Here is a 25,128-nt window from a genome sequence, read left to right on the forward strand (position 1 = left end):
CCCCACAAACACGGCTTCCAGCCCTCCTGCCTGTGCTCTGGCTCTCCCTGCCTGGATTTCTACACCCATGCCTGCTGTTGCCTGTGCAGAGCTTTCTTCTTTTTCCCTCCACAAACCTTATTTCACTGCCTCCATATCTATTTCTTTCTCCTCCTCCTCCTCCCCTGCTTCTCTCCTTGCCATCCCTCACCAGCCCCAGAATGTGTCTCCCTCCCTCCTGCTCCTGCATATCTCCCTGCTCCTTAGCGCTCACCCCTGCACCTTTCTTTGTATTCCTCTGGCTCTCTCCTGGCCACACCAGCATCTCTCCTCCTCTCCTGGCTTAGCCTCCCCCAGCCTCCCCATCTTGAGCTCAGCCTCCTCCCCCTTACTCTTCTCTTCTCCCCACCCCTCCCTCTCACCCCACACCAAGAAGAATCCCAGGGTTACTGTCCACCCTGGGGGTCTCTGTGCCTCATTTTCTTCTCTACTCCCCTCCCCACTCCCTCACTGCTGGTTTACTAGGCACTCATCCTGGTCTGCCTGGGCATCCCCCCCACCCCATGGCTGTCATCGCCACCATCTCATCACCTCCTCTTCTCCCCACCCTCTCCTCCCTTCTTCCTGCCCCTTTAAATCTGCCTGGCCCAGCCTCTCTGGTGATGCTGGGATGGAGCAAACATTGATTTGTGCTGGGATGGAATCAGAATTTTGATTTTTTTCCTCTCCCAAGCATAAGAAGAAAAAATAAAAACACCCCCTCTAGATAGCCTCCTCTTCCTCCATCCAGCTCCCGGCTCCTCTTCCCTATCTCCATCCAAAACAGATTTTTTCCCCCCCTACACTATTCTCATCCTCCCCACCCCCCACCACCGCCGGCTCTTCCAGCTGGGGAGAGAGGGGACTTTCTCCTGCGGATCGCCCACCTTCGTTCTGGGGTTGGAGCAGTCTCTCCGGAAGGGGAGGGGGCTTGGTTTGGCGGGGAGAGGTGGGAGTGGAGGTATCCTGCCATGGATGATCTGCCTGGGAAGCGGCTTGAGCCCCAGCCCACATGGTGAGTAACCTGCCCCCTCCCTTCCGCCTGTCCGCGCATCCCCACCCTCTCCTTTTCCCTTAAGAGACTCCCCCATTCCCATCCTTTCCCCCCAACAAACTCTCTGTCCAGCTTACTCCGATCTCCCCCCTGCATTTTCACACATCTTTCCCCCTTGTCTGGGAAGCCAAAGAACTGGGACAGAGGGGACTTGACAGCAGCCGGGGAAGCGGGTGGCCTACGACTCTGCCCATCCCCCTCTGGGGACCCCCACAAACTGCCATCCACACTCGACACTTTGGGGTTCTAGGTTGAAGTGGGACTCCCGCTTGGGGTTGAGACCGCAATTCCTGGGAGGGGCCCTATACCAGAATGAAAGGGTGGGGGAGCCCCCACGTCTCCAAAGCTTAGGAGCTGTTGGAAAACGCTGCTGAAGGGTGGGGGGTTGGGGGGCAGTGCTGGCCCCGGAGCTACTGGGCCTGGGAGCGGCGGGCAAAGAGGAGGGGCCTCGCCGCCACTTCCCCCCTCTTTCTCCGCAGCCACTCAGGATGAGGGTCCGGCCCTGCCAGCCCGCGCTGGGCGACCCCCGCACGGCCCCGGTCTAACTGCCCCCGCCCCCAGGCCTCGCCCCGCTCCCAGGCCCCCAGCCGGCTCTCCAGCCCCAGGATGCTCTGAGCCGCCAGGGGGCCGAGGCCGCGCAAACTACTTGCATGTCCCCCGGGGGCAAGTTCGACTTTGACGACGGGGGCTGCTACGTGGGGGGCTGGGAGGCGGGGCGGGCACATGGCTACGGCGTGTGCACGGGGCCCGGCGCCCAGGGCGAGTACAGCGGCTGCTGGGCGCACGGCTTCGAGTCACTGGGCGTCTTCACGGGGCCCGGCGGACACAGCTACCAGGGCCACTGGCAGCAGGGCAAGCGCGAAGGGCTGGGAGTGGAGCGCAAGAGCCGCTGGACGTACCGCGGCGAGTGGCTGGGCGGGCTGAAGGGGCGCAGCGGCGTGTGGGAGAGCGTGTCTGGCCTGCGCTACGCCGGGCTTTGGAAGGACGGCTTCCAGGACGGCTACGGCACCGAGACCTACTCCGACGGAGGTGCGGGCCCGGCCCACTACAGCCTGTCTGCTCGTCCGCGTGCGCCTCGCGGTCGGCCTGCCCAGCGTATGCCTCCCCAGCCGCCTGTCCCCAGTGCCCGCCGTTTTCCCATATGCCTTCCCCATCGACATCCGCCCCCAGTGCCCATCTTTCTGCCCTCTCCGCCCACCATCACACTCGCCTTCTGCATTTGTCTGTCCCTTGCCTGCTTCTCCTCTCTCCAGTGTGCCTGCCCTCACCCCTCCCCTATCTGTCCGTCACACCACCTTCTGCCTGTCCCTTACACCTTTCCTTTCCTCTCTGCCTGACCCACACACCTCCCTCTCCATCTGTCTGCCTGTTCCCTCACATTCCTCAGTCAGCTTGCCCCTCGCAGTCCTGTTTGTTTGTCACATGACTGTCTACACCCACCACCACGACCACCACCACCCGTCAGCCTGTCCTTCACACCCTCAGGACTGCCTGTCCTTCACTTCACATGCCTCAGCTTGCCTGTCCCTGCCTCTTTCCCTTGCCTACCTGCACTGCCAAAATCCATGTATCTTCTGCTACCTGTCTTCACTCTGCTTTTCCACACCTTCCAACCCAAACTGACCTGTCCCCAGCTCCCAGTGCTCTTCCCCGACCTTCACGCTGACTGCCCCCACCTCTCGCACCAGACACTTAGGCTTCCAGGGGAGCTTGGGGCCTGGGGTGCAAGGAGCAGCAGATCCTGACTCTTTCTCCCCGCCCTACCCCGTCTGCAGGCACCTACCAAGGCCAGTGGCAGGCCGGGAAGCGCCACGGCTACGGGGTACGCCAGAGTGTGCCGTACCATCAGGCGGTGCTGCTGCGCTCGCCCCGCCGCACCTCCCTGGACTCGGGCCACAGCGACCCCCCGACGCCGCCCCCGCCCCTGCCCCTGCCAGGCGACGAGGGAGGTAGCCCGGCCTCCGGCTCCCGGGGCGGCTTCGTGCTGGCCGGCCCCGGGGATGCTGACGGCGCGTCCTCCCGAAAGCGCACTCCCGCGGCCGGTGGATTCTTCCGCCGCTCGCTGCTGCTCAGCGGGCTACGGGCGGGCGGGCGGCGCAGCTCCTTGGGCAGCAAACGGGGTTCTCTGCGCAGCGAGGTGAGCAGCGAGGTGGGCAGTACAGGACCCCCGGGCTCCGAAGCCAGTGGGCCACCGGCCCCTGCGCCACCGGCCCTCATCGAGGGCTCGGCCACTGAGGTGTATGCTGGCGAATGGCGCGCCGACCGGCGCAGCGGCTACGGCGTGAGCCAACGCTCCAACGGGCTGCGCTACGAGGGCGAGTGGCTGGGCAACCGGCGGCATGGCTATGGGCGTACCACACGCCCCGACGGCTCCCGCGAGGAGGGCAAGTACAAGCGCAACCGATTGGTGCACGGAGGCCGCGTGCGCAGCCTTCTGCCTCTGGCCCTTCGGCGGGGCAAAGTCAAGGAGAAGGTGGACAGGGCCGTTGAGGGCGCCCGTCGAGCCGTGAGCGCTGCGCGCCAGCGCCAGGAGATCGCAGCTGCCAGGTGGGCATCAGGTGCATAGGCCAAAGCTGGGGTCAGGGGAAATGATACCCTGGGGACAGGGAAATGGGGTGGTGCCTAAAGGAGGACCAAGACCCAAGGCCTCAGGCCTGGTGGGCAAGAACAGGCCTAGGCAGTTGTAGCCCTGGGGATTTGGGGTGTTTATATCTGAGTCTGCAGGTGGATATGGGTGACTGGGTATTTGAGGGAAGCCGTGTTAGCCTGTAAGTGTGTCTCAGTGTCTTTTGTGGGGATGTGTGTCATTGTTGTGCATGGGAGTGGCAATGAGCACTGCCTTGTACAGGTGCAGAAACCTCTTGGAACTCAGACTTTCCTAGTCTTCCTTTTATTGCAGCTGATCCAGCCTCCAGGGTGGGAGCAGCAGCAGCCCTGACAGAGAGATAGGGGGTGTGCATTCCTAACCGTATCACAGCCTTCCCACAGTCTGGTATTTCAACACTGGGCCTTGGGGAGGTCGAGTTTGTACATCTGACCTATCCACCTGAAAAGATAGTCCCTCTCAGCATGGCCTCCTCTGCCTCCCTTTACCCAGCTGACAGAGGTCTGAGGGGAGGTGGCTTGCCTGTAAATGAAATTTTCTTTCTGTAATCATATTACATTTCTATGCATCAGGAACTTTGTTGTCCAAAACAGCACTGTCCAGTAGGAATATGATATAAGCCAAATATGTAATTTTAAATCTTCTAGTAACCATACAAAAGAATTGAAAGAAACCAATGAATTTATTTTTATTTAAACCAAAGTTTTCAAAATATTATTCAATGTATAAACAATAGAGAGTTATTAATGAGATATTTACATTCCCCCTTTTTTATAAGTCTTCAAACTCTAGTATGTATTTTCCACTTACAGTACATCATTTCAATTCAGGCTAGCCACATTTCAAGTGCTTAATAGCTACGTATGGCTTGTGACTACTGGTTTAGATATCACAGATCTAAAGAAAGCAAGAAATTCTTTTGTAATGAGATTTATAGGTCCCTGATTTATAAAATTCACACATACTGATTTTTATATATAGGATTTTCTTTAAAGGGGAGGGCACAGTTGAAAGATTTTGTTTAAATTTGAGACTGTTTCAGGGGATCACAGGTCAAGCATATTTGTCCAAAAATGCTTCAGTGGGTTTCTATAATGGGCGACAAGCTGTGTGTGTGTGTGTGTATGTGTGTGTGTGTGTGTGTGTGTGTGTGTGTGTGTATGAACATGTCATATCCAGAGTAGATGCTTGAATCAAAGAATGTACATCTGTAGCTATATCTAAGTGTCTGGGTGGGTAGAGTACAGGACCTTAAACCAGGGAAGTGGGAGGGCAGAGCACCAGGGAGTACTTAGGCTGGATCCAGAGCAAGCATGTGCAGCAAAACTGATTTCAGTAACTGGAGGATCAGGCAGTAGGAGGAGGCTGGTTGGTCTCCCCAGCAACAGGCCTGGTAAACCTGATTGGCTGCCAGATGCCATGGAAACAGCAGAGCCTGAGCAGCAGGTGTCTCTGCCAGGTAGCCTAGCATAGCCTGATGCCTAGATCTACAGACTGGGTCTGCTGCCTAGAACTTGATTATCAAGACGCTCCAAACTCAAAAACACAGGCCCTTGTCAGGGTTGTGGTTTCTCGGCTTACAATAGAAGTTAATGCAACCTGAGACTGTAAACCTTATCTCCTGCCCTAAACCCTGAGACCAGCTCAGTTTCAGGACTGGTCTGGTCTGGTCATATAGAGTTTAAATGCCCAAGATGGAAGAACAGGGTTATCTGAGGTCCCTCCAAGCAGGCTCTAAAGGTCTTTGACCCACCAGGTGTGAGGGGCCGAGACTAACCATATCCCCCAAGAAGATAAAGAGGTGGACCTAAGACTACAGTGGACACTACTGCCCTTCTCCCCATACCCAGATTGCCTTCCGAAGCCAGAGAAAACAGGCCTGAGGCCAGGGGAAGTCATGGGTCTTGATCCATTCAAGCCCATAGCAAGTATATCTGATTATTTCTGTCTCTACTCCTTTGTGCTTCACCTTCAGTCAAGATTACATTAAGTTACTGATTTAATTACTACAAGGCATCCACACTTAACAGCAGAGGACAAAGAGAAGGGAAAATTGAGGAAGCAGCTGACATCAGAGGGAGAACTGGGAAACAACAGTAGGGAAAAGACTGATAATGCTTCAAGGTTACCTTTACCTAGGGGCAAGGCAGGATGGGAGGGAACTGTGGAAGAGAGACTAAGAGTTTACCAGGAAGATGTCATCACCATAGTGAGAAAGCATGCCTGTGGCAGGGAGCGGGAATAGATAATAGCAGAAAGGTGGGACCTACCCTTACTCTAGTTTCCAAAGCTCAGAAAGGGTGAGCTGGGGCAGGGAGACAGTGACAGTGACTGGGGCAGGGAGACAGTGAAGGAAGGAAATCAATGTAATAACAGAAGAGGCTGAAGAAAAGCAAGCTTTGAAATCTCATGTTGGGAAATCTGCAGGGAAGGAGCAGGGTTAAATAATAAGGGATGGCAGAATAAAGAAGGCAAAGCCTCCTAACACAAGGAGAGGGTGGCCCAGAACAAGGGGCAGAGTGGGGTGAAACTGCTGGAAAGAGCTTCGTGCCCTCAGGAAGTGTGAGAGGAGCTGATAAAACAAGTGGTACCAACAGAGCAAAAGGGGGCAGGCAGGAATAGCGTGGAAGCATCAAGCAGGTGCTACCGCAAAGGGATGTGCTAAGAGTGGGTCTTGTTTATTGCCAGGAAGAGCGGAACAGAAATGGAATAACAAAGTTGAGGGCAGTGGGGGAGGGTCTGGCCCCTGCAGCTGGAAGTGTTACTACAGGACATAAAGGTGGAAGGGTGTGAGAAGAGCTGGAGGGTGTGATGACAACTGGTACAACCTAGTCCCAGGCGAAGAAACCAAAGGCCAGATGCCCTGCCAGGCCAGGGGAGGGGAGCAGCTGGCAGGGTGGGAGCAAGGGTGAGGACTCCAGAGGTGAGCTCAGATCCAGAGAATGGTATGTGGTGGGGATGTGGGCCAGGGGCTGGAGCACCAGGACAGATGTGCTCAGTCCCTGTCCCCGGCACCCAACAGGGCAGCAGATGCCCTTCTAAAGGCAGTGGCAGCAAGCAGTGTCGCGGAGAAGGCTGTGGAAGCAGCTCGAATGGCCAAGTTGATAGCCCAGGACCTGCAACCCATGTTAGAGGCCCCAGGTGAGGTGGGGGCAGCCTGCGGTGGGAGCTGGAGAGACTTGGGTTTAGGGGGAAGGGGAATGGAATCCCTGCAGGGGACTGGGGATGAGAAAAGCCAAGGTATGAGGGTCCAAGGCGACAGAGGGTGTGGGCCAGGCCCAGTTGTTTGGGTAGTGGAACTGGGAATTCATGAAATAGGGTAATAAGGACTAGGGTATTAGGGCCTGGCAATGAGAGGCTATAAGCCTGGGGAATGCCAAAGTCCTGGGATGTGCCCAGAGGAGAGACAGCTATAGCTTTTGCAGCCCAAGGCCAAGTTAGGCCCCTCTGATTCTTAGCTATCCCTGCCCCAGGCCGCAGACCCAGGCAGGACTCAGAAGGTTCCGACACAGAGCCCTTGGATGAGGACAGCCCTGGGGTGTATGAGAATGGACTGACCCCTTCAGAGGGCTCCCCTGAACTGCCCAGCAGTCCTGCCTCCTCCCACCAACCCTGGCAACCTCCTGACCACCGGAGTCCACTGCCTCCCGGAGGGGACCAGGGTCCCTTCTCCAGCCCCAGAGCTTGGCCTGAGGAGTGGGGGGGCCCAGGTGAGCAGGCAGAGGAACTAGCTGGCTATGAGGCCGAGGATGAGGCTGGGATGCAAGGGCCAGGACCCAGAGATGGTTCCCCACTCCTCGGAGGCTGCAGCGACAGTTCTGGAAGTCTTCGAGAGGAGGAGGGGGAAGATGAAGAGCCCTTGCCGCAGCTGAGCACCCCAGGGGGCTCGGAGCCTGAGCCTGTGGCCAAGCCAGTGTGGAGAGGCCCATCCTTAAGGGGTTCTGAAGCCAGGAGCCTGACGGAAGAGCGTGAGGAGGCTGCTGCAACCGAGAGGCCTGCCCAGCCGGTGAGACACCCTCCATCCCTGCTCTGGGCCCAGAGTCTCTGCTCCTTTCTGGTCCCTCTTCTCCTCAAAGCCTTGCCTCTCATCCTTTGCAGACCTCTTTCTGATCCTCTGAGGGGCTTTGATTTGGACTCAACTTCCTCTATGACTGCCTCTATTGGATCATACCCCATCTCAAAAAAAATTGAGAACTTGCAAGCTAGAAGGAACCTTAATGACCCTCATGTCCAACTCCCTCTGTTGGCAGATGGAGGAGCTGAGGCTCAGAGCACTTAAACTAGCCCAAGGTTACAAAACTAATAATTAACGGTAAAGCCAGAACATTTTGCCTGCTCTTTTTCCATATCATTTCCAACTTCCAGTTTCCTACTCTACCCCCATCCCACCTCCACACTTTCTCTCTTTGGTGCCCAGAAATAAAAAGGGAAAAGCTTGTTCCCTCCCTACTCTGACTCTCCCTCCCTCTCTTGGGAAGAAGGGAAATGGGAAAGAAGGCAGGAGGGGCGGAGATTCCCCAGAACCATTCTACTCTGATTGGACTCCAGGCCTTCTCTTGTTTCCTAGCAACCACATCCTCACCCTCTCATCCCTCTCTGCTTTACTGCAGTACCAGCTACTGCTGCCAAGTCGTCTGCTAAGGCCAGGCACCTTCTGCCTGGGCCACGTGACATGCTGGTGGGAAGAGAGTGGAAGCAGGAGGGAGGAAGTGCTGTTCCCGACTTGAGGGAGGCAGAGGGAAAGAGGGACCCGACCTGGGAGAAGAAGGGTGCTGTGCAATCTAAAACAAAGACTGGAGATTCCCTGCCCTGGCCTTTGAAAAGAGGTGCCTGGGACCCTTTGGCTTTGCCACCTTAGCCAGGCGAGGAAGGTAGGACCTGCCACTGAACCTGGTCCTCAGGGATTAAGACTGCATTTCATTTCCTCTATCTCTCTAGGGAGCTGCCAACCCCCTGGTGGTGGGAGCCGTGGCTCTCCTGGACCTTAGCCTGGCATTCCTGTTCTCCCAGCTCCTCACCTGAGGCTCCTGCCTGGCCGAGTTCTGGCTTCAGTTGCTGCCTCAACATGTCCTTGGCCTGCCTTTTTCTCTTTTCCCCCTTCTGATTGTTCCTCCTCCTATCTTTCTTCCCTTTCACCCTTTCTTTTGTCTCTCTTTGTTTTTGTCTCTTGCTTTTTCGTTCCCTCTGTCCTTTCAGATTCTCTCATTTATTCTGGATCTGTTTCTGTCTTCCTAACTCCCTTCTCCTGTCCCCCTTCCCTTTCTCTCTCTCTCTCTTTCTCTCTAGATTGTTTACATATGAAGGGCTTTTCTCACTCAGAGTTGCTCTCTTCTCTGAGACACACAAATCTAAGTCATACCTTTGCCCCACACCCTCCCCGCCTTTTCTTTAGACCTAACTTTTATGAGTTTGGGGATTTGGTGTCCTGAGGAGTCTCCTGGAAGCTGAGTAGAAAGAGAGAAAATGAAGAAGGGGAGACTGTATGCAGGGCAAGCTACTGGCTCAAAGGGCCTGTTGTCCATCTGAGGCCTAGGGAAAAAGCCAGAGGAGGTGCAGCCTCCATCTCTGACTTTGGAGAACCTGTGTCACCTCCAAGCACTGAGCCAGGTTTTGCCTAACTCCATCCTTCCCTGAAGGAGCTAAGGGAAAAGAAAAGTAGAATGACTCCCCACCATCTATCACTTTCCTCAACAGCCAGCCCCTCATCCAGCCCCCCAGGGTGGCATGCCATGTCAAGAGCAATGTGTAAAGGAAAGAAAATGTACAGTGTAGCCAAATCCACCCACTGACACTCCAACCCTTCTCTCTCCCCCTAAAAGTTTATTTGGTTGGTCTAGACTCACTTGTGGCCTTTGATTGAATTTCTAAGGGGCCTGGAGAAGACATTTCTACTGCAGAGGATTAGAGGCACTTGAGCAAGGACCCCACTTCCCAGCTCCAGCAGTTGTGGTGTGGGGAGGCACAGTTCCATTCTGGAGAATGGAACCACAGGAGAAAAAAGCTAAATGGGTTATATCCCTTCCCCCATCACATCAGAATCTTGTGAAATGGGAAAACAACAGAAAGAGGGGATCAAAGGAAGCCAATCTCACATACTTTCCAGGCAGGGTAGAGGTGGGAGTCAAACCAGGGTGAGAGGTGACAGAGAGCCCTGTTTGAGGTTGTGGCTGATGCCTGGTGATAGCTTTCCCCTGGGGAAGCCCTAGTAAGAGAGGACTGTAGGGTCCCCAGGGGATCTTTTCTCCCTCCCCTGCATGAGGCAGTGCAAGCTGCCTTCCAACCCCCTGCCTCAAGGAATGGCCTTGCCTGGGAATGCCCACCACACACACCCTCTTCTTTTTTCTAGTCAAACTGTTTACTCCCTGGCCTGTCTCCCCTCCTTCCTCTCCTCTCAACCTTTACTTCTGATTTCTACTTCATGGAATTTGGGATTGAAGTTAAACTACAACAGTGCCGCCAACACCACGTCTTGCAGGAAAAAAAAAAATACAAAGAAATTTAACAAAAAATATATTAATAAAAAAGTTCAAAAAAGCGGGGGACTGTCATCTCCTTTGGGGTGCGATGGCTTCAAACACAGCTGAGGGTCTTCGGGTGGTAAGAATGTACGAAGAGCCCGTGAGGAGCCCCAAGCCTGTTACACAGTCTCGCCGCTCCTGTGCGGGTAAGAGCTCCATCCCCCCGCATCCTCCAAATACGGAGACCTGAGGTCCGCGGATTCCAGGCAGCTAAGCAGAGCGGCCCAGGAGGGGCGGGGTCCCGTGGTGGAGGCGGGGAGAGGGGAGGACCGGACCGAGCACCAACCCCCGTCAGCCCCGTACCAGGAAGCGCTAGGGGGAGAAGAGCCGAGTTGAAGCACAAGCCAGGTGAGGCTGGCGTCCTGGTGTGGGGAAGCTGAGGCCGCCTGGGATATGAAAGGGGGCTGGAATCCCATGGGAGACATATCGCAGGGCTCAGGAAGGAAAGGAATCTAGCTAGGGATGGGAAACCAGGGTGGGGGAGAAAAATGGGCGGGGTCCTGGCGCATGCTCAGTAGGAAAGGGCGCGAGGTGGGGTGGTGACGCACGCGTAGTGGTGATCTCCTGCGGCGAGGTGGGGGCGAAACTGGGAGAAACGCAGGGGGAGTACAGGTAAATGCCCCAGCTTTAGGATAGCTGTGGGACTCGGGCCCTCGGAATCTTAACATAGGGCAATCCTGAGCAGAAAGGCCAGCATTCCCGGCCAGAGAGGGTTAAAACCCTCTCCATTTCCGGGCTCTGACCCTCCCCCCTCAGAATGGTGACACCTTCACTGAAGCTTCAAGATCTAATCGAGGAGATTCGTGGGGCCAAGACCCAGGCCCAGGAGAGGGAGGTGATCCAAAAGGAGTGTGCCCACATCCGAGCCTCCTTCCGCCATGGGGATCCTCTGTACAGGCACCGCCAGCTGGCCAAACTGCTCTACGTCCACATGTTGGGCTACCCCGCCCACTTTGGACAGGTACTGGGCAGGGATTCCTCCATAGGCCTCGGACGCCTTCACCTATTTACGCCCTTAATGTTTTTATTATATGGGATTTCTGAGACCGCCCTCAGCATGCACCACTGACCTCCTTTCCTTTTACAATTGCTATAGGTTATCAGCAGGACTGAACCCTTCATTCTCCGGCTACTCCCATTCAAGGCATCTCCTTTCCTCTCCCATCCTCCTACTTACTCTTAGTTCCTCGAAACTACCCACTTTGAGTCTCTTGAGCTTCGCCTCTTGTTGAAGGAAGGGTGATAGGATATGGTGCCACCACAAGTTAATCTGGTGTTAAGAAGGAAGATAGAAAAGGGGTGTTTGTGCCTCGGTTTCACCCCTGCCCCTTCCTGGTCTGCCCCCTTTTCTATAGATGGAGTGCCTGAAACTGATCGGCTCCCCCAGATTCACAGACAAGAGGGTGGGCTACCTGGGTGCTATGCTTCTACTGGATGAGAGGCAGGATGCCCACCTGCTCATTACCAACAGCATCAAGAAGTGAGAGAGTTCCAGGAAGCACTTGGAATCAGGGAGATGGGAGAGTGGGACACTGGGAAATCCCAGGGGGCTGCCTGCTATGAGGCACTGGGAAGATCTGGATTTCTCAGAGGCTTGACTGACCACCCTCCCAACTCTGCAGTGACCTGAACCAAGGGATTCAGGCAGTTCAAGGCCTGGCCCTATGCACTCTGAGCGCCATGGGCTCTGCTGAGATGTGCCGGGACCTGGCCACTGAGGTGGAGAAACTGCTTTTGCAGCCCAGCCCCTATGTACGCAAGAAGGTGAGAGGCAGGACACTAGGCACTTGCCCCTCCAGAAACTGTCCCTTGTTTACCATGTGGTGGAGGTGGGGGGTGTCATGTTCTGGCACACCCCTGCCCTATCTGAGCCCCCTGACCCCTGCAGGCTGTTCTGACTGCAGTGCACATGATCCGGAAGGTCCCTGAGCTCTCCAACATCTTCCTCCCACCCTGTGTCCACCTGCTTCATGAACGCCACCATGGTAAGGCCACAGAGCTCCCCATCCCTGGCCTCAGCTCTTGCTACGGACACAAGTGAAAAATGGGGACACCAGTACATAGGAGAATAGCTTGTGCACACAGTCGCACACAGGCAATAGGCTCTGTGTCCATGGCCCATCGTTTACTTCCCCAACCTTCACCCCAGGCATCCTGCTGGGCACCATCACATTGATCACAGAGCTCTGTGAACGAAGTCCTGCAGCCCTCAAGCACTTTCGAAAGGTGGGTGAAGGGGCAGGCCGTGGGCCAGGAAAAGGGGCAGTGGGGTTGGAATGGGGCAGAAACTGCAGAGCATTATGGAGAATGCCCAGACAAGGCTGTATCCTCCCTCCAGGTGGTACCCCAACTGGTGCAGATCCTCCAGACTCTGTTGATGACAGGATACTCCCCAGAGCATAGCATATCTGGAGTCAGCGACCCCTTCCTGCAGGTAGGTTCACCCTTCCCTGTTACATCCCCAGAACAAATCTTAGCAGTGAGCCCATGGCCAGTGGTCACCCAGAGAACACTTTGGCTCACTCAGTGTCTTGAGCAGGAGGGTGGCAGACACAGGACTGCCTAGGTCATCGAACCAGTGCAGGGAACTAATGCCTGAAGGTCAGAAAATCCGGTTTGGTAACAACAAGAAAAAGCCTGTCCCCAAATCCCCTGGCCTCACATACCTCCGATGCCCTCATGGGGGCCAAGGGACCTGTGGGGAAGGGGTAGGGAGGCTCACTGGAACCAGCCGGACCCCTCCCAATGCTCTCCTCGATGCTGGACTCACCTCCTCAGCACTGTGACTCCTTACCCTCTGAACCTCTCCACCTTTCCACCTTCAACACAAACTCAGGTCCAGATCCTTCGTCTGCTTCGAATTCTGGGCCGGAACCATGAGGAGAGCAGTGAAATCATGAATGACTTGCTGGCCCAGGTGGGGAACTGGGCAGGGGTCTCTGGCTAGGTGTGTTGCTTTGTAATCCCTGGGCATCCCTCACACGATTACTTAAAATTGCTGTGGCCGTGTAGACTCTCATCTTCGGAAGACGAACACAGTCTCAGTGTGGTAGCCCCTGACATACGTAAGAACTCAGGGAATGTCATTAGATGGTTGAGGGATGACCTGGTGGAGACCTTCGAGATACCTGAGAAGAGGACAGAACCCTTACAGATGTATCTTCTCTCAAACCTATTCAGGTGGCCACTAACACAGACACCAGCCGAAACGCAGGCAATGCGGTCCTGTTTGAGACAGTCCACACCATCATGGATATCCGCTCTGCTGCTGGCCTGCGGGTACCCTCCCATATGCCTCGCTCACTGTGGCCCACTCACAACCCCAGCCAGGCAGACAGGCCCTGTTGCCGAGTTTCTCCTCCCACCTCATCCTCCTGCTCCATGCAGTCCCTATTCCTGAATGAGCAGGTTGCTCCTTCCCTGACTGTCCCCAACCTCTGCCTTCCATAGGTTCTAGCTGTCAACATTCTTGGCCGCTTCCTGCTCAACAGTGACAAGAACATTAGGTAACAGTCTCAGGTGTCTGGCTGGGCTGTGCCTCTGAGCCCCTGGCCCTGTGCCTTCCCTCTTTCAGAGTCTCCTGACTCACCTACCTCTTATCCCATGACCCAAGGCAGGACAGGGCAGGGAGGGGGCTGATGGCCATGGCATGAGCAGGCCTCTCCCACTATGGCCAGGTACGTAGCCCTGACATCATTGCTGCGGCTGGTGCAGTCTGACCACAGTGCTGTCCAGCGGCACCGGCCCACCGTGATAGAATGTCTGCGGGAACCTGATGTCTCCCTCAGCCGGTGAGCAGGATGGAGGGCTCAGCACATGGTGGCCAAGACCCAGACCAGCTCAGAGCAGCTGGTGTGAGGGGCCTAAGGAGACAGGTGCCTGGGCAATGAGAGGGCCTAAGGCATGTCTCAGGGTGACCTGGACATTGTGTAGACACACTTCTTTCTGCTGCCAGGCGAGCCCTGGAACTCAGCTTGGCTCTGGTGAATAGCTCCAACGTGCGAGCCATGACACACGAGCTGCAGGGCTTTCTGGAGTCCTGCCCTGCTGATCTGCGGGCTGACTGTGCCTCAGGCATCCTGTTGGCAGCAGAGAGGTGAGGTGACAGGTGCCCAGGAGACAGAGGGTAGAATCTGGGGAAGGTCAGCACCAGGGCTGAAGAGCCCCATGTCCCTTAGGTTTGCCCCAACCAGGCGGTGGCACATAGACACTATCCTGCGCGTGCTGACAACGGTGAGGCAGGGACTGGTCTGAGAGCTGGGTGGGAGTGGACAGCACTCACCACACTGATGTGGCTGCACCACCATCTCCAGGCGGGCACCCACGTGCGGGATGACGCGGTGGCCAACCTGACTCAGCTGATCAGTGGTGCCCAGGAGCTACATGCCTACTCTGTGCGCTGCCTCTACAGCGCCCTGGCAGAGGACATCTCCCAGGTGCTTTCCCACAACCCAGACTGCCCTCCCCACCTTCCTGGGCTACCTTCTCCCTACACTTGACTCCTGTCTGGTTTTCCTTGAAGCTCAGTTACCTACTTAATGGAGGAAACACTCAAGGTCAGAGCCCTTTTAATTAGAACACCTGGACTTCTGTCCCAGCTTGGTACTTACTGGCTGTGTGACACACATGACTTGTTTACTTTTCTTCATGGCCAGCATACTCAGCTTTCTACCCTATCTTCACAGAGCTGTGTTGAGGACCAAATGAAATAGATGAAAGTTCTTTCTGCATGTCTTAGGTTTTACTACTATTTTGAATGCTGAATGACTTAACAGATGTCAGCCAGTATCTGTAGCCCCGTTACCACATTACTTAAGTAGGGTGCTTAGACACACCATCCCTTCCCAAGGGAGGGAGCCTCCGTCCTTGCTGCACCCCTTGTGGTCGGGCCATGTAGTTCAGAAGCTTGGCCACCAGAGGGCAGAGGAAGCCCAGGAGCCAGGACAGCTGGAAAACAAACGCTAACCTAACTGCTCTGGTGCCAAGGCCCTTCCCTTTCCCTACCCTTCCAAACCCTACCGTTCTGTGCACCACCTTACTGGATGTATCAGGGTCTGGAAGTGAGGGGACCCAGATACTGGCCCACACTTTTCTTACTCCATGCAGCAACCACTGGTGCAAGTGGCAGCCTGGTGCATCGGGGAGTTCGGGGACCTCCTACTGGAGGGTAGCTGTGAGGAAATGGAGCCTCTTCAGGTGGGACCTGCTTTGGGGGTACACTGAGAAGGGACTTGGCAGAGCTGGCCCTAGGTTAACCACCTGTGTGTCACCCTCTCCCCACCCCTCCTAAAGGTGGAGGAAGAAGAGGTGCTAGCCCTGCTGGAGAGGGTACTGCAGTCCCACATGTCCCTGCCAGCCACCCGAGGATATGCCCTCACAGCCCTCATGAAGCTCAGCACCCGGCTCCGTGGGGACAGCAAGTAAGGGCTCCCAGCCCTTCCCAGAGACCCTCTTGGTGCATCCAGTGAGACATCTCTTTACTATGCCCACCAGTTTCTCTGTAGGCACACACCCAAAACTCCAGTCCTCAGGTTTCTCCTTTTGAGCTAAGTGTCATGGGTATCTCCCTGTCTTGTGGGGCCTCCCCCTTCCCTGCCCCATCCGAGAGTTGAAGGGTGATGGCAGATGGCCAGTCCTACTCAAACCCAACCCTGTGGCCCAGCCGCATCCGCCAGGTGGTGTCCATCTATGGGAGCTGCATGGACCTGGAGCTGCAGCAGCGGGCCGTAGAGTATAACACGATCTTCCGGAAGTACGACCACATGAGGTGCGAGCCACACTCTGCCGCGATATAGGACCCAAGCCCCTGCCTTCTTCCTAGATGTCTCTCCTAGTGTCCTTTTCTGAGTATAGGGGCATCCTCCTACCTACAGTTCATTGAAGCTAAGCTGGCTTCCAGGTCCCCTCGCTCATCTGAAAACCAGTAACTATGCCATCTAGGAAATCTGAGGGGCACTTTCAACCTACCATGTTCTTACACCCCCCACATGCCTCTTGTGAAAAGCCCAGGGTCCGCCTAAGAGGGATACACCTTAATTCTATTCTCCCAGGGCTGCTGTGCTGGAAAAAATGCCTCTTGCAGAGCGAGGTGGCCCTCGGGCTAATGAGGAAGCAAAGGAAAGCAAAGAAGTCCGACCTTCAGAAGCAACCCCTGTTCCCACAGAGCCCCAGGTGAGGAGGCCAGAAGCCACAGAGGGAAGAGGACTTGGGCTTCCACACAGCCCTGACCCTGTTGCCCTTTCCCCCAGGCTTCCCAGCTCTTGGATCTGTTAGACCTTCTGGATGGCCCATGTGGGGCTGCCCAGCATCCCCTCGCTCCAGATCCCTCCCCAGGCAGCGCTTTAGGACACCTCCTGGACCTTCCCTGGGCTCCTCCACCCCCTGGTAGGCCTTAGCAGGGGGAAGAAGGCAGATGTCTTGAGGGGTTGGGGGGCGGAAATGTGATGATGCTTCTTAGCCTAAGGACTAAGGGCCATGCACCCTCTTCCCTGCCGTGTGTCCCCATCACACCCGCATCTTGGCAGGTAGAAGGGTTCATCGGCTTGTGCCCGGCCCCCTTCTATACACCACTCACTGTCTTCCTTTTGTTCAGTACTTGTTAATGGCCTGTAGGGCCTGCGCCCCCCCAAGCCCATCTCATATACTTAGCACTACACACACCTCTGGCACCTCAGCTCCTCAGACCCTCTCTCCTCCAGCCCTTGGCAGTTCGTGCTTCTTTTACATAGAATGTGCTTTCTTCAGCACAAATCACCAGCTCATTCTCTTCAGGCCCCAGCGAAAATGTCAGATGCTTCCCTCACCACTTCTTTTTAAGTTCGTTCCTCCAAGTTATTCTGGCATGGTTTATTTCTTTCATGGCACCAATTATAGCCTGTGATTATATTGGTTGTTTTCTTGTTTATTGTTTCTATCCCTCCATTAGACTATAAGCTCCAACAGGGACTTATGTTCTTGTCCACTTTGTCAGCAGCATCTCAAGCAGTGCCCTGCACCCAGTGGGCACTCACCTAATTGTTGCTGAATGAATACATGAACTCATTATCTTCAGCCTGTACACTGAGCTGCTTCTCTCTCCCTACTCTAGCTCCCATCCCAAATCTCAAAGTGTTTGAGCGCGAAGGACTCCAGCTGAATCTGTCTTTTGTTCGACCCCCTGAAACCCCTGCTGTGCTCTTAATCACTGTCACTGCTACCAACACCTCAAGGGGTGATGTCACCCACTTCATCTGCCAGGCTGCTGTGCCCAAGGTTTGTGGAAGACCAGCACTCAGTAATGGCCAGGGCACTCTGGGAGAAAAAGCCACTAATAGAGAAACTGGGTAGGGAAGGGAGTGACATGCAGAGACAAGTACTTGGGGAGTTCTGGGAAGAATTTAAGACCACTGAGTGTAGAGGGGTTGCCTGAGCCCAGCTTGCTGCCTTACTGTGCTCTGCCCCAACCTCCTATCTTCAGAGTTTCCAGCTGCAGCTACAGGCCCCCAGTGGGGACACAGTTCCAGCTCAGAGTGGCCTTCCGATGACCCAGCTCCTCCAAATCCACAATCCTAACAAGGTGAGCTAAAAAGCACCCTATGGATAAGATCCAGGGACAGATGTCAGAGGTGCTAACCCTGGTCTCTGTCTCCCATTTCTAGGCCACTTTACGGCTAAAGCTGCGCCTCACCTACAACCACTTTGGCCAGTTGGTGCAGGAGATCTTTGAGGTGAACAACTTGCCTATGGAGACATGGCAGTAAGGCAGCCTCCACTCACAGCCTGAAATTCTCCTGTGGCTCCAACACCACAGGAGGTCCCAGCACCTTGGAGCCTACCTACACCAGAGGACCACCAGCGCTCTGTTCCTGTGCTTGCCACTGCAGAAACTGCCGGGGGGGCCTGCCCCCTCCCCATTGCCACAAATGAGAAAAGCCCAATAAAGCCTGAGGAGGAATAGCCTTATTTGGGCATATTTGAGGCAGAAAACATCTATGAATAACAGCAAAGAAACCGACTTCTTAGGAAATACTTATCTTCCCCTGAGCCTTAGGATCCTGTTTCAACAAAGAAGGTTTTCTTTCTGCCTCTTTTCAGGTTGGGGAGCAAATCTGCCCCTAAACCTCCACTAGGGGCACTCTGCCTTCTTGGCCAGAGCCTGGCATAGATGCAAAATTAAACCAGGATTTCTGGATTTCTAACACGGATTCCCACCCATTTACCCAACCTGCTGCTGTTCTCCATACCCCAAGGCAGGGAAATCCCTGCTACCTCCCCTCATCTCTAACTCAGCTGTAAGGCAGTTTAGGAGCCGCTGGCAGAATCAATGGCATCGACCAAGGGAGGGGGTGGCAGGGGATTTTCCTGTGCTTAACTACTGATCACAGCTAAGTGGAAATCCTATAAACACGAGCGGAAATCAATGGAGGCTGCTTAGCGGCCAGGGGAGAGGGGCGGCCCACAGATTGCATCTGATGGATGAGGGAGAGGAGGCAGTCTGGGAGGGCTGGAGGAAAGATAGCTGTGGGTAGGGTGAAGGAATAGAAGGCTGGAGAGGAGTCACTGTGGGAAAGGAAACCAGGGAAAGTGGCACAGCGAGCCCAGGAATGAACCTGGTCAGACCCAGAGCTCTCTTCCCCACTGAGGAAGTGACACCCTAGCCCAAGATACTGTCAGGATCATCAGTCCCCTGTGGCTTCTCTCTGGAGCTGTGCACTTCTAGCAGGCGCTGACAGTCCTGAGGCCGGAAGCGCTGGAGGTACACTATCAGCTTGGCAGGCGCCTTCTCTTGCACCGACACACCTACAGGCAAAAGGAGGATGAGGAGAGAACCAGACAGAGCCGTGAGTGCTTAGACTCCTGCTCATGCAGCTGGAGCTCAGTTGTTTCCAAGACAGCCCTGGGATTCTGTGCTGTACAGCCAGCTTCTATAACCCACTAGCCCACTTCCTGAGAAGCCTGTGCAGTGGGGTGTAAAAGGGCCACTTCAGGCAGGAGGGGGGCTGGGAAGACAGGGTGCCTCAGTATCAATTCTTTTTAGTCACTGCTCATGTCCCCCAATCCAGATTAAAGCCTATCTAGGCAAGACAAAGCTCATTAGGTTAGTAATGAAGCACATGCAGAGACATACGTAAAGACACCAAGGGATGTAAAAGGGAAGCAGCTACAACCATGGGGTGGGATTGACAAATTCCAGCCTCTGTGTGATAGGGAACCATGATAAGTCGGTGGCTTACTGTTAGTGCCTGGCAGCATGCTGAGCATACAGCAAGGAATTCAGTGGATGTTTGCAGAGGAGGCAATAGGACCCCACGGCTGTGAGGCCCTGTGGTGCACAACCCCACACTCATGTGGATGACCTGCCTACAGGGGAGCTGAGCCTGGGAACAGGAAAATCATCTCCAATGCTGGCCCTGCCATCACATACATAGAACGCTCTGGTCTTTTACTCACAGCCAATGGGACAAATTAAATGAGGATCTAGGTGGTTGTGAAAATGAGAGGATGGGAATTGGGGTCAGGAAGGGTGGGTTGAAGGACTGAAGCAAAAAACCAGCAAGGAATTGAAGGAAAGTTGACATGGCTAGAGGTATGAAAACCAAATAACACAAACTAGAGACACATGTAAGGATTAAATTCAGGTTAGTCGGCTACTGTAAAAAGAAACTATTTGATAAAGCCTAAGCAAACTGGGTTCTTTAGAAAACTAAAACAATTCCCATTAGAGAAATAACCCTAAGACCCTCCTCACTAACTGGCCCAGTGGGTATATCTGGAAGAGGAACTGGGAAAACACAAATGGGCCTGTCTTCCTCACCAAGCATGTTGCTGAGGCTGTAGATCTTCTCTAGCGCAGCTGGGACTTCAGCCTCCTCGTGCACCATGGCCTCTACCTCACCCACAGTGTAACCAAAGTCAGCTATGTCCAGGTCTACCCTGAGCAGCTGTTCCTCTTTATCAGCTCCAGGTAGCACAAGCTTCCAGGCTCTACGTTGAGTCACGAAACTAGCTACTTCGTGCAGCCCCAGTGGGCCCAGCACAGCGGCCACACCTCCAGTCCCCAGAACCTCAGCCCCCAGGACCTCACAGAGCTGGGCCACAATTGCAGGCTCAGCTGTGAGTTCCATATACTCAGTGTGGGGTCCTGAGACACCTGCTGCTCCAGGGCATTTGAGCTCCCATCCACTACTTTCTCGCTGTCGCAGCCAGTGGTCAGCTTGCATGAGGCTCAGCTCAGGGGTGTCATAGTAGCTGTCTTGGAAGGTGACCAGGTGCTCCAGGGTAGCCCCCAACTCCTGCAGACGCTCCTCTGTGCCAGGCCGAGGAATGAACTTGCGCTCCACCTCAATCAAGCTCTGAGCCATGCTACCTGCAATCAGTCAATCAACAAACATTTGCTGAACTCCCAAGGGTGAGGCTCAGCCTTGCAGGGTGACAGTCTAGTAAAGATCGCCCTGAAGAATTTATGAGGGTTCGATGTTGGGGGCTTCAGCTCTTTCTTCCTGCCTCAGTGATGGATGGCCTGTCTCTGATGTTTTCTGGTTCTGCAACAATACCAGTTCCCCAGTGAAATCCCTTCCACTGCTAACGATGCCCTCAATCCAAAGCGCCCCTAGGAAGCAAGCCATGTAGCAGGTGCCCTCCTCTCAATGTTCCACCTCTACAGTTTCCAGGCCGGAGGCAAGTGGCTCACGGATACCCAGGATGACCCCACCCTCCCCCGCCACAGCCCCGGCCAGCCTCAGGTCTCACCTCAAAGCCCGAGGGTGTCCCTCGCGTGGGGTCTGGAGATGGGGAAAGGGAGCCCACGCTACGCCCGTGAGGAATGCCGGGAACAGTCCCTGGCCCCCGACCTTAACCCGGCCTCTGCGCACCCCACCGGTCCCAGCACTAGCGGCCATATTAGGCCCGATGTGTAGGTGCCGAAGGCAGGCCGGGGCCGAGAGGCTGCTAGGTTATTAGGGGCCGGGACCTCCGCGGTGGGCCGGGAGCGCAGCCGTTCACCAGCGCTCAGCTCCTCATCCTGGACGCCTCCCGGGTCCCTGGGGTCAGCCGGGGTCTCAGGCCTCAGGCTGGGCCGGGCACCCTGGGGCCTGGGTGCATGATGGGAGATGTAGTTCCAAAGGGAGACTTTGCTTTCTTGCCCCACCGTCGCTATGGTGACAGGACAGCTGCGCTCAGTGCCAAAAGGACTCTACCAAAGTTGAGTGGGGAGAGTAAGATGGAAGGAGCTGAGGCCCCAATCCACTTTCCAAACCCCTCACTTTGGGGTAGTAGCTAGTGTAAAAAGAAACTATTTGATAAAGCCTTTAGTAGCATATGGGCCTGGAATACAATCCATTCACTCAGACACTGTCCAGCAGATATTTTATTAATTATTATGGCTGCCCAGTAAGTGCAGGCCCCAGTGGCAATGGGCTGAAAAGAAGGATAACTAAGACCAGTTTAGTTACTCTGGAGTTTTAGAGGAGACAAACATGTCCTGGCCTGCATATTCAGAATAGGGGTGGGTAGGAAGCTTTCTGTCAGAGGAGGAAGTATTATATTGGGTGGGAACTAAAGACATGATGGGATTTCAACAGCTGGAGATCTAGATGGAGACTGGAACAGCATAAACAAAGGCCCAGAAGCTGGAGAGCACCTGGCCAGAATGTAAGGAGAAGGAGTTGAGACTAGAAATAATAATGTTGAAGAGTAGGTTGGAAAATGCCTTGAATGCCAGACTGAGGAATCTGTCACTGAGTTTCCAAGGGACTCTAGGAAAAAACTCAAGTTCATTTAAAACACAAGAAGACATGGGGGTGACTCTTTGACTGCTTTGGGAAGTATTGTGGGGAGCACACTGGTTTACAGACATGCCATCTTGAGTTTGGGATTTTTAGGCAGAGACAGACAGACATAAGCAGGGTGGAAGAGAATAAAGTCAGTAAAGCCCACTAAAAGGGACTCAAAGAGTTAACCAGATAAAACCAGAGAGCCAGACAGACTCACAGACTTAATTAATTAGTTTAAGTTTCAAAGGCCAGGAGTGACTTGGACTGTCCAGATATTCCCCAGATAAAAAACAATTTTCCAGATAAAGAGAAACATCAGAGCACAGCCCATGCCTTCATTGTACCAATTAGATCAGGCCTCTAAGACCAAAGATTGTCAATCAAGGACTTCTCTCCCTACCTCATGAGGTAGGGCAGAGAAATAGGACAAGGGTCACGTCATTATAAAATCTACTTAGTCTGAGAAAAAAGCCCAGTTTATTCTTTAACTTAATCTATTTGCTGTTCTTCCTCTTCTTCCCGCCCCTTAATTAAGTAACTTTGTAACCAGGACAGATAGATAAAGCATGCCAAATCTGAACCAACATAGTCACCTAAATAACCCTGTTCTTAGGACAAACTTCAAAGGAATTATGAATCACTCATATACATCATGTCTTATGCTGATCCTTACTCAAAAGGCCCTATAAAACCCAAAACCCTAAACCCTTAAGTGTGCCTCCTGAGGTTGCCCACATTCCCCTTTCTTCGAGTGTGTACTTTTTGCTTTAAAATAAAGACTTCTTACTGCTCAACTTATTTTTTGTCTCTGTGCTCTTCCAGTGGTAAGCATCTTTGTTACTTCATTTCATTGTATCTTCTAGACTTAAGCACAAGTCTTCACCCTCTCTGTCCTACTTCAGATAAGCAGAGAGGGACTACTGAGATCTCTGATTTGGGCTTGCAAGTTCCCTTCACCTGGGTGACCCAGACAGGACTGCAACTGCACAGTCATACTCTTTAGTAGCCTACCTGTCAGAGCTTGGGCAGGCCCACCCTGTTACTCTTTTACAGGGTATAATAAAACTTACTTTGCTTTCTTGACTTTGTTTTCACTCTGAATTCCCTGTGTCTTTGAACCAATTCCTTCCCAAGGGATGAACACATCTCTGCCCCCACACTATAATAAACACCAATAGTTAAGGGAAGGAAGAGACCCCAGCCCCTAGCTCCTCTCAATGGCCTACTTTTCATCCATACTTTGTTTTTCATTTTTGTTCCCTGGGGAGAAGACCAAATCTTTTCCCTAAGTTTTAAGGTCCAATTCAGTGGTACAGAGGTAGCAGCTTAATGGAAAGGAAAGATTAGACTGAGGAGCCAGACGGACATGGGGTTAACTCCCAGCTTCACTTTCCAGGTATTTGGCTTTGGGCAAGCTACTCTGCCTTCCTAAACCCATTTTTTTCATTGGTAAAGTGTGGACTGCTTCACAGTTATGCATAAGAATTCAATGACAAACTCACATAATATTCCAAGTATTAGTTTCTTTTTCCTTTTTTCCCTGTGAATTCGTGTTTTTTCTTTTCTTTCTTCTTTTTTTTTTTTTTAAAGAAGCTATAGCAGCAGTGTGGGCTTTGGAGCCAGACCATTGAGGTTTGTTTTGAACCCTAGCTCTATCACTTACTGACCCTGTGACATTGTGCCAGTTAATTAACATGTTTGTGCCCTGGTTTCCTCAACTGTAAATGGGACTAGTTATAAAGATTAAATAACGCACGTAAAAGTGCTTGGAACTGTCCCTGGGCACTCAATAAACCTTAGCAATTACTGTTACTAGAATACAGGAGAGTTTATGAGCTGATAAACTAAAGATGAGGACCATAAGCTAGAATCTCCCCTTCCCCCACCCAACTCTGGGGATTATGCGACCGCATGGAGGAGACAGAAGCTCTGAGACTTTGGGGTAATTGCTGTCGGAAAGAAGGTTCTAGCACCCAACTGGAAAGGAAGAGGAGGACTAATAAGGCAGGAAGAAGTTTGTGAAAAAAGAAGCCAAGGGCGGCTCTGGGAAGCTGGTAGAAGCCAGGGCTTGCTCTAGAGCTGATATAAAATAAAAGCTCAACAAGCAGGCGTATGGTTTCTGTAGGCAGGCGAACGAGAAGAAGGGGAAGAGTTTAAAGGCACCTGTTCTCTCTGCAGGCACTTGTTTGGGCCTGGCGCCGGAGTCCAGCAGGTGGCCAGCGCATGGGCCCAACAGTTCACTGGTCTTGGGTCCGCAGGCGGACAGGACGCTTAGGGACTGGCAGGCGGGGCCGGGGCCGAAGCCGAAGGACTACCACTCCCGTCATCCACCGCGGCGGGCGGGCCGCTGCACCTGCTCAGTGGGGCCTCCCCGGGCGCCTGGGTATTGATTATTCCATTGTGTGGGACGCCTCGGCTCCAGCCAGTGAATGTGGCGGAGGAGTGAGGGCGAGGAGGAGGCGGAGGGCGAGGAGGAGGAGGAGGCAGGGAGCGAGCGAGTGCCCAGGGTGAATCAATGGAAACCCCCTCACGAAGCCGGGAAAACACTTCAGCCGCAGCCAAATAGCATTGATTATTTTCCTTCACTTCCCTCACCGCCGTGAATTTATTTATTTATTTTTTCCACCTCCGTCCCCGACGCCCCGGAGTGAGCGCTGGAGGGAGGGAGGAGGAGGGGAAAAAAAGGAATCAACACACCGAAGAAGTCCTTTCCAAGAGCCGCCCCCTCCCCTCCCCGCCTCGCGCTGCTCGGCGGCCGCGGTTCGACTCCTGTCCCTGCTTCCAGCTGAGGTGTAAGTGCATCGATTTCCGATGCTGCTGGGTTGGGTTTTTTTCTCCTCTCCCTCTCTCTCTTCTCCCTTGCTCTTTGGAAGCTTGACACGGAGGGGAGAGGAGGCGCCCGGAGACAGCCGCTGGAGGGCATGGAGAGGGACAGGAAGGGACAGGAAGGGGCTAGGGTGGGGGTGGGGGGCACGGACGGACGGACAGACCGGGAGCCCGAGGAGGAGGAGCAGGGGTTGAGGGGGAGAGGGTGTGCGAACGGGGATCCGGGGGAAGAGAGAGATGAAGGGGTGGAGGGAGACATGGGGAGGGGAAGGCATCGAGGCTGGACCAGGAGCCAGCCGGACTGGCTGAGGGTCACGGGAGCCTAGACGGACTGCGCCGAACCGTGCGTGGAGCGGG

General features: G+C 54.1%; 3 protein-coding genes across 10 annotated transcripts; 2 read left to right on the plus strand and 1 right to left on the minus strand.

Annotated features, from left to right (window-relative positions):
• Positions 1–263: 263 nt before the first annotated feature.
• JPH4 (junctophilin 4) lies at positions 264–10,220 on the plus strand. 2 transcript variants are annotated; one of them, XM_017644960.3, is made up of 6 exons: positions 264–1,033; positions 1,552–2,101; positions 2,848–3,619; positions 6,700–6,818; positions 7,481–7,683; positions 8,616–10,220. In XM_017644960.3, exons 2-6 carry the CDS (start codon positions 1,723–1,725, stop codon positions 8,697–8,699), a joined length of 1,557 nt encoding a protein of 518 aa, XP_017500449.1. In that variant the 5' UTR covers positions 264–1,033; positions 1,552–1,722; the 3' UTR covers positions 8,700–10,220. The 2 variants fall into 2 exon arrangements, with proteins under 2 accessions (XP_017500449.1, XP_017500448.1); XM_017644959.3 differs by having other exon boundaries at positions 272–1,033; positions 7,151–7,683; positions 8,616–10,218.
• Positions 10,221–10,420: 200 nt separating this feature from the next.
• On the plus strand, positions 10,421–18,136 carry AP1G2 (adaptor related protein complex 1 subunit gamma 2). Of its 6 annotated transcripts, none has more exons than XM_017644954.3 (22): positions 10,421–10,543; positions 10,952–11,156; positions 11,551–11,675; positions 11,818–11,959; positions 12,084–12,180; positions 12,345–12,421; positions 12,516–12,629; positions 13,032–13,112; positions 13,376–13,474; positions 13,646–13,701; positions 13,873–13,986; positions 14,151–14,291; positions 14,374–14,428; positions 14,509–14,631; positions 15,302–15,391; positions 15,488–15,615; positions 15,858–15,962; positions 16,246–16,366; positions 16,444–16,579; positions 17,283–17,446; positions 17,652–17,750; positions 17,833–18,136. In XM_017644954.3, exons 2-22 carry the CDS (start codon positions 10,953–10,955, stop codon positions 17,932–17,934), a joined length of 2,373 nt encoding a protein of 790 aa, XP_017500443.1. In that variant the 5' UTR covers positions 10,421–10,543; position 10,952; the 3' UTR covers positions 17,935–18,136. The 6 variants fall into 6 exon arrangements, 5 of the variants coding, with proteins under 5 accessions (XP_017500443.1, XP_017500444.1, XP_036873260.1 ...); XM_017644955.3 differs by having other exon boundaries at positions 12,534–12,629; XR_012120603.1 differs by lacking the exon at positions 16,444–16,579.
• Positions 17,076–24,240, minus strand: THTPA (thiamine triphosphatase). 2 transcript variants are annotated; one of them, XM_017644958.3, is made up of 3 exons: positions 24,109–24,240; positions 19,989–20,540; positions 17,076–18,973 (listed from the first exon to the last, which is right to left on the minus strand). In XM_017644958.3, exons 2-3 carry the CDS (start codon positions 20,533–20,535, stop codon positions 18,828–18,830), a joined length of 693 nt encoding a protein of 230 aa, XP_017500447.1. In that variant the 5' UTR covers positions 20,536–20,540; positions 24,109–24,240; the 3' UTR covers positions 17,076–18,827. The 2 variants fall into 2 exon arrangements, with proteins under 2 accessions (XP_017500447.1, XP_017500446.1); XM_017644957.3 differs by lacking the exon at positions 24,109–24,240 and adding an exon at positions 20,924–21,286.
• Between the last annotated feature and the right edge of the window lie 888 nt (positions 24,241–25,128).

Source organism: Manis javanica, chromosome 8 (assembly GCF_040802235.1).
Source record: "Manis javanica isolate MJ-LG chromosome 8, MJ_LKY, whole genome shotgun sequence".
In the NCBI taxonomy this organism is placed as follows: Eukaryota; Metazoa; Chordata; class Mammalia; order Pholidota; family Manidae; genus Manis; species Manis javanica.